The sequence below is a fragment of the Triticum aestivum genome, chromosome 7B (genome assembly GCF_018294505.1).
Source record: "Triticum aestivum cultivar Chinese Spring chromosome 7B, IWGSC CS RefSeq v2.1, whole genome shotgun sequence".
NCBI classification, from domain to species: Eukaryota; Viridiplantae; Streptophyta; class Magnoliopsida; order Poales; family Poaceae; genus Triticum; species Triticum aestivum.
The window spans coordinates 201924404-201932172 of NC_057813.1; the positions used below are offsets into that span (position 1 = coordinate 201924404).

Sequence of the window (7769 nt, forward strand, 5' to 3'; positions counted from 1 at the left end):
AACAAATAATTCCTTTTTGTGGGGGGACATAATTCGGTATATACTAGAAATTAAATAGGGCTGCCAAAACATAGTGGAAATGAGACCCATCCGGTCACACCAGAACGTCGCGAATCCATACACCTCCATGATCTGCCGCAGGGTGCACCAGTTGATGGAGTCGAAGGCTTTCGCCAAATCTAACCTCAGCACCACTGAAGGGGACAATCATTTGTGGCGGTAATATTTTTTTCCTAAGACAAATCTTATATCCAAAATTAAAATAAATGGAGAGAGTACCAAAGTTGTAAAATCCACAATAAATAAATTCAGTTCAGTCAAGAATGAGATCAATAAAATTTATTAGAATGGATATACATATACACGTGTGAATTGTCAAGTTTATAAATAAATACATTAACTAATGGACAACAAGTCTGCTAGATTCAAGGAAATCGTTTTTGTTGGAGCTCTGTTTGATCAGATGGAGGTGCTGTTGGGGATGCCTTTGCCCGTGACGCCGGGCTGCGAGAATGGTTTCATGAGCTGGTACGGCACGATGCCGGCGCCGCACCGGTTCTTGAGCTTCCTGTTCTTGTTCCTTCCGTCGATGATCCCCTCCACCGCCTTAAGCTGCTCGTTGAACCTCAGGTACGCCGCCCGCACCGTGGTGTCGTCGCCCCACGGGGCAGTCTCCATCCCTCCGAGGTACTCCTCGTCGGGGGAGTGGCTGGACAGCACGTCCAGCACCGCCATCACCAGCGTTGCCTGCACCTGCGATGGGAAGCATTCCCGGAGCGCCTGGTCCGGGTTGTCCAGGAATTTCTCGAAGGCGACGGCGTCCACGGGCTCCTCCACCGGCATGTTGGTGCGCGCGATGGAAGGGCGGTTCGGGAAGTACCCACCAAAGTCGTACTGCCCAAAGTTTACCGCCGCGTGGTGCGCCGCCGCGACCCAGATGATGGTGGTGAGCGTGTGCGCGAGGCTCTCCGGCGTGTCCAGCTTAGGCCACCACGGCGCGTCCTTCTTGTCGCCGTGTCCCTCTGTGCGCACCTCCGTCCAGAAGGCCTGCAGCTCCGCGTCGCCCGTGACGCTGGCGGCGGTCGGGTAGTAGCGGGAAACATACGCCTGAACCCACCCCTTGATGGCGTCCCAGATCAGCAGCCCGTCGTTGGCGAATGGGTAGTCTTTGATGGCGAGCTTGAGGCCGTGCTCCGCCGTGGGGTCCTCCTCCGCCATGCCCCTGCGGACGAGGTCGGCGGGGAGGGCCTCCATGTCGAAGCGCCAGAGCTTGTCGTAGGCGACGGAGCTGAGCTCCATGGCGTACCTCTGCGGGGAGAAGGTGAGCTCGATGATGCCGCCGCCGTTGATGAGGGCGGAGCGCGCGAGCGCGTTGATCCGCATGGTGTAGCGAAAGTGCGGGCGCAGCAGCTGGTAGACGGGGTGCATCTCGCTGAGCTGCCTGTTTGCCGCGAGGATGTAGGGCTCGACGGCGCAGTGCGTGCGCAGCCAGTGGGTGACGAGCTCGTGGTGGCCGGCGTCGTGGGCGCGGACGTGGGACTTGGCCATCCGCCACAGCCACGACTTGGTGGTGTCCGTGGACGACGTGAACACCTGCCTCCACTGCGGCATCGTGGGTGAGGGCGGCCGCGTGAGCTCGATGGCGAGGAGGCGCAGCGTGCCGTCGTCGGTGAGGAACAGGATGGTGCGGGACCCGTACATGGTGGTGCGCTGCAGGGCGCGGATCTTGTGCACGTAGGGCAGGAACAGGTCGTGGAAGTCGAGCATGAAGAGCCTCTTGCTCTTCACCGCCTCGGGCACCGTCATGGTGTGTCCCATTTGAGCCTCCAGGAGCTCGGCGGTGATCGCCGACTCGGCCGGGCCGTACACCGCCGGGTCCAGCTTGCTCTTGAGAGGAAATTCCTTGACAAGCTCGATGGCGTACGGATTGATCCCGGCGAGCGTCTCCCTGGCGAACTCCTCGTCCCGCAACCACGCAAACTTGTCCTCTGCATTCGGCAATCAACACGCATTTATTTAGGTTGGTGCATGAAAAACTCCATATTTGCTGCATGTACGTGCATCTGGAAGGAAGAAACATGGAGTAGGAACGTACTTTGGACATTTGCGGGGGCGTCGAAGAGGAGGACTTTGTCGCCGGGGCCGTCGCGGAGGAACTCGAGGAGGCGCGGCACGGCGGCGCGGAGGAAGCCGAGCTCCTCGGCGCGCGGCAGCTCAACGCCGTCCTCGAAGAGCTTGTCGATGACGAAGAAGGAGGGGAAACCCTGGTTGGGGTCGATGAGCGTGGACTGCACGGCCGGCACCGCCGCGTGGAGCACCGACTGCAGCGTCTTCACCGAGAACTGCACGTTCTTCTCCTCCGAGAAGGCCTCGTCCCTCGGCACGTACACGTCGCCGCTCCTCGTCTCCGACTGCGGATCTGCACGTAGCACGAGTTACACCCTGTACTAAACATGTGCATGCACGACGTGGACGTAGTATCTCTTGACTTTGTGGTGTGCGTACCTTTGGTGGATCGGGGGCGGCCGGTGCGGCAGCGCCGCGGGTAGGGGAACTGCTTGTTGCCGCCGAGGACGGGGCGGGCACCGGCGGCCCCGAGCTCCTCGCCGGAGCCGAGGTCGTTGTACACGTCGTAGTCGTAGACCCGGTCGGTGGCCTTCCTCTGCCCGGTGCCGTCGCCGCGCTTCTTGGCGAGGTCGTTCTTCCGGTAGCCCTGCAGACCCGGAGGAGTCTGGCTCGGCAGGTAAGGCTGCACGGTTGATCCACATTGACAAATTTCAGCCACAGAGTAAACCATGTCATTTCATTACTACTACTAGCAAGCAAGCTGCAGGCCCACACGCGCGGGTTCGAAACTCGTACGGGCGGGCCACGTACGTACGTACTTATCGTGGAGATCATGGACGTGCACTGCCAACTTTTTACGCAACCAAGTTACGATATGCACGTGCTAAAAAAACAATGTATACGTGGACACGGTTGCTCCATGTGCAGTGATCGCGTGGAAGCCTAGACACCATTAGCTCTCGACTGCCTGTCTGCCTCCATGCCCAGCGCAGATCGCCGTGCATCTAATGCGAAATAACGAGACTTGACGTCCCTTAAATTCAAGAATGGACCTTCCCGATGGTCATATACTTATGGTTCCACGCACAGTTATTGGATGGTCATATAGCCTAAAGCCTTAAGGTGGGTCATAGTGGAGAGTAACATAGACTAGTAACATATCCATGTTACTAGTCTATGTTACTACCTTCATAATGGGTAGTGTCATATATGGAGTAACATAGTTGTCTTTGTTTATTACTTTATAGACTCATTTTGCATTGGAAAGTGCTGTGTGATGGTAACATATTATATTACTCTATTTGCCTCTCTCCGCATTAACTACTTGCCACCTCACCATTTTTACTTATGTGACATCTATGTTACTATTCCCTCCGTCTAGATGAGTAAGTCATCTTAGGTTGTGCACCGTGACCAAGGAGGAGGAGAAAACGAGAGAATTTAATGTTCATTTACTAATTAATAACATTGCATGCAATGAACTAACCACTGCATGTCGTGTTTGGTAGTCTCAAGTCATTAAAAGCATGCACACCCCACATCTTTTATTGGTTGATATGTCAAAAAAAAGAAACGAGGTAGAATTTAATGCACCATGCTTAAGTGTCTTGGATTATTTGGTTTTCGTAAGATGACTTACACACCTAGATGGAAGGAATACCTAAGTTACTCCCACTATGACCAGCCTAATTAAACTACAGCGCCTGGGCCTAATCTCCGATCGATCCAGTCTCGTTCAAGGTAAAAAATTTCACAGAGATCGCGTTCGCACGTTAGTTGATGAGACCTTCCCGATGAAAGGCGACTGACTTGACTTGGTTCCTTACCTTGTTGGCGAAGAAGACGTGCTTGGCGTCGCCGGACTTGGGCGGCAGCCAAGAGTCGCAGCGGATGACGTCGGGCGCCGAGTTGCCGCCGGCCGTGACCACCTTCACGTCCTCCAGGAACATCTCCGTGCCGTGCTCGTTGGCAACCAGCACGGCGCCGACGGGGCCGAAGCCCGCCGGCACGTTGAAGTCGGCCTCGTAGGTGACGATGTGGAGGTCGTTGTCGGCCACCTTGTGGGCGTAGCTCTTGATCGTCTGCTTCTCCTTCCCAGTCTCTACATTCAGGTGTGCACATACAGCATAGCGCGATTAGGATCAAGCAGTATTCCATGACACAGCTGAACTTGCAAGCTGCTATACACGCAGGGGGTGGCCAGTTTTGTTTTTGCAGAGTTTAAATTTTCTCAGTCAGATGTACTCCACTAGGTGATGAACATGCATCAAACAAGTTTTCTTTTTTGAATGGTTCAGAATGGATCGATATTAGTCAGGATATATAGTGACATGAAGGTCCTTTACAAAAATTCCTACCGAGATAAGAGGAGGGACAAGTCGCACCTACTTAGTACTTTTGAACTTTTCCAGCTTCTGACGTTTTGCATGACGAATTGAGGGCAGCTAACACAGCGTGTCAACCTGCCCTGGTTTGATCCATATATATAGTAGAGTACTTGTTTTGCTAACTCAATTAGGACTGGTCACTTTTTATAACAAACTGTACTGCCGCTCAAGTTGCTGTACGTTGGACTGAGTAGATTTTACCTCAAAAAGAACGAGGATGTTATTATCTTAACAGGAGAAAAGTGTGAAAACTAGTCGAACCAAACGAAATAAATTGTAGAAAACGACTGATGATTTTTCCTCCAGGGAACTTGTGCACCTATGATCGATGGATGATTTTTGTTCATCAGTCGATCTCTGGCCTTTGCTTCAATAGCACATCTGTTAGCTATATAGTTAGTTGATTCATTTATTCTTTCGTTCGTTGATCAATTAATTCTACTACCGTGTTTATATTAGCAGACCGACAGGTCGGTCGACTGTTTGATTTTTCCTTATGGTGTTACTCTTAATGCCTTCGCTTGATAAGCAAAGTCGGATCTTAATTTGGGCTACAAAATGGCGCAAGTTGCATTTTTCACCACAATAAACTAAAGTTGTGCCATGAATACACAAAAATTAATTTACAAAACCATGCAAAAGTATATGCATGCATGCATGTCAGTGTTATACGGTACGATAGTACTAGTATACTTACTGGCGTCAAGCTCGGCGCTGACGAGCTCGAGCTCCATGGACCTGCCGATGAGGTCCTTCACATCGTCCATCGTCCTCGACGGCCTCAGCCCATCGAGAAAACCGCCGACGGTGACCTTAACCGTTGCTACCGCCTTCACGCGCACGGAAGCACCGCCCTTCCCTGCCATGTCGGAAGAAGCACCGCTTCCGCCGATGCTACTGCTAGCCGGAACCACCTCAGACGGCCCAACGGACGCGCACCGCACGATCAGCTGCCCACCGCCACGGAGCGCACGAGCACGACGGCCGGCGGAGAGCGAAGACGACGGGAGGCTGCTGCTGCAAGTGGAGGAGGGGGAGGGGAGGATGCGACGACTCGCGATGGTGTGGTGGTGGCTCTGGAGGCTGGATGGTTTGAGCTGAGGAAGCGACATGGCTGGCTTTATAGGAAGCAATGGGCCTCCTATGGCTACGGATGGGGTGGGCGTACGATCTCGTGCGATCTACCGGCGACGGACGGGACTTACGTGTGCGTCTGCTACGGCTCGTGCGTTGGTGACTTGCGAGCTGTGAACTGCGATTGGGCATGGGCATGGGATTATATAAACAGTGAGCGTTGAAACTCATGCATGGTCGATGGTTCCTTTGTCTGATTTCCTACCCCTTTTCTGGTCGAAAATGGCAGTTCGTGCGGTGCAGGTCGTGGATATATGTTACTACCTCTGTCTTTTTTTTTCGAAAAGGGGGAGTACCCCGACCTCTGCATCAAGAGTGATGCATACAGCCATCTTATTAATCAAAGCAGCAAAATGTGCATACAAGGTTTCAAAGTCTCAAAATCAAATAAAGGAAATGCAGCCCACACAGAGCGCAGAAGGCTAGAAACACAGACTAGCCAGAAATAAAATGCCACAACCGGCTGGCTAAAGAAGGTAGGGAAACTAATTGCCTATCCTATTACATGACGGCCATCCAAACCGGTTGAAGATATCTCGAGCAACCATCTCCCAACGGATAGACCCAGTAACCAAATGCTCCCTGGCCTCCATCGGAGTGAGTAATGACCACGAACGGATCAATGCCGTAGCTCGGAATATAACCTGCAAAAAATGAATTCGTGATGTTCTGTTAAAAACCAAATCATTTCTGCACAACCAGATGGTCCACATCAACGCACAAACTCCAACCCGAATATGCCTTGCTAATGCAGAGTCAATCCCATTAAGCCAATTTCCAAATAGAGCGGTAACCGTAGTCGGTGGAGTAATATTGAAAGCAATATGAACCGTCTGCCAAAGAACCTTAGCCAGCGGGCAATCAAAGAAGAGATGTTTAATTGTCTCATCTCGATCACAGAAACTACACCTAGTAGCTCCTGTCCAATTACGCTTTATCAAGTTGTCCTTTGTTAGAATAACTTGTTTATGAACAAACCACATAAACACTTTTATTTTCAAAGGAACTTTGACATCCCAGACCTTCTTGGATGTTGGAATGGAGCTTGAATTAATAACATCAAGATACATTGACCTCACTGTAAATACTCCAGACTTAGTCAACTTCCAGCGTAATTCATCAGGTTGGTCAGAAAGTTGTACCTCCATTAGTCTCCTAACTAAGTGGAGCCAAACCTCCCAACGATTGCCCACTAACGACCGTCTAAACTGAATATTAAGGGGGACCGTTTGAAATACCGTTGCCACAAACACCTCACGTCGTTGAGCAATGCGATATAAAGACGGATATGGAATGGCCAAGGGTGAGTCGCCCAGCCAAGAATCCTCCCAGAAACGTGTAGTATCACCATTTCCAAGGACAACTTTTGTCCTATTGAACAGTAATACTTTGACTTTCATCAGTCCTTTCCAGAAAGGCGAGTCAGTCGGCCTAACTGATACCTGGGATAATGTTCTAGTCTGGAGGTACTTGTTGCGTAGGATTTGCGCCCACATAGCTTCAGTGCCGGAAGCGAGCTTCCACAACCACTTACTAAGGAGGCATCTGTTCTTAACTTCTAGATTCTCAATACCAAGCCCACCTTGGTCTTTGGGTCTACAGATAATATCCCACTTAGCAAGCCGGTATTTTCTTTTGAGCTCATCACCCTGCCAAAAGAAACGTGATCGATAGAAGTCCAGTCTTTTCCTAACCCCCACTGGAACCTCAAAGAAAGATAAGAGGAACATAGGCATACTCGTGAGCACAGAGTTTATCAAGATTAACCGGCCTCCGTATGACATGAGCTTATCCTTCCAGCAGCTCAGTTTCTTCTCAAATCGATCCTCGATACACCTCCACTCTCTGTTAGTTAGCCTACGATGATGTATCGGAATGCCAAGGTATGAGAAGGGCAAACTTCCCAACTCGCACCCAAACAATTGCCTATAAGACTTTTGTTCGTCTTTGGCTCTCCCAAAGCAGAACAACTCGCTCTTATGAAAGTTTATCTTTAACCCCGATAATTGTTCAAAGAGGCATAATAACAGCTTCATATTTCTCGCCTTGGCCAAATCATGCTCCATAAAGACTATTGTATCATCAGCGTATTGAAGGATAGATACACCTCCATCAACCAGATGAGGTACTAAGCCACCCACTTGTCCATTGTCCTTCGCCCTTCCGATCAAAATTGCTAAC

The 7769-nt window shown here is 51.0% G+C and overlaps 1 protein-coding gene across 1 annotated transcript; it reads right to left on the reverse strand.

The window, feature by feature from the left end:
• Positions 1-331: 331 nt before the first annotated feature.
• LOC123159032 (probable lipoxygenase 8, chloroplastic) lies at positions 332-5630 on the reverse strand. Its single transcript, XM_044576832.1, has 5 exons — positions 5152-5630; positions 3894-4168; positions 2506-2749; positions 2096-2419; positions 332-1988 (listed from the first exon to the last, which is right to left on the reverse strand). Exons 1-5 carry the CDS (start codon positions 5564-5566, stop codon positions 460-462), a joined length of 2787 nt encoding a protein of 928 aa, XP_044432767.1. The 5' UTR covers positions 5567-5630; the 3' UTR covers positions 332-459.
• Positions 5631-7769: the final 2139 nt, after the last annotated feature.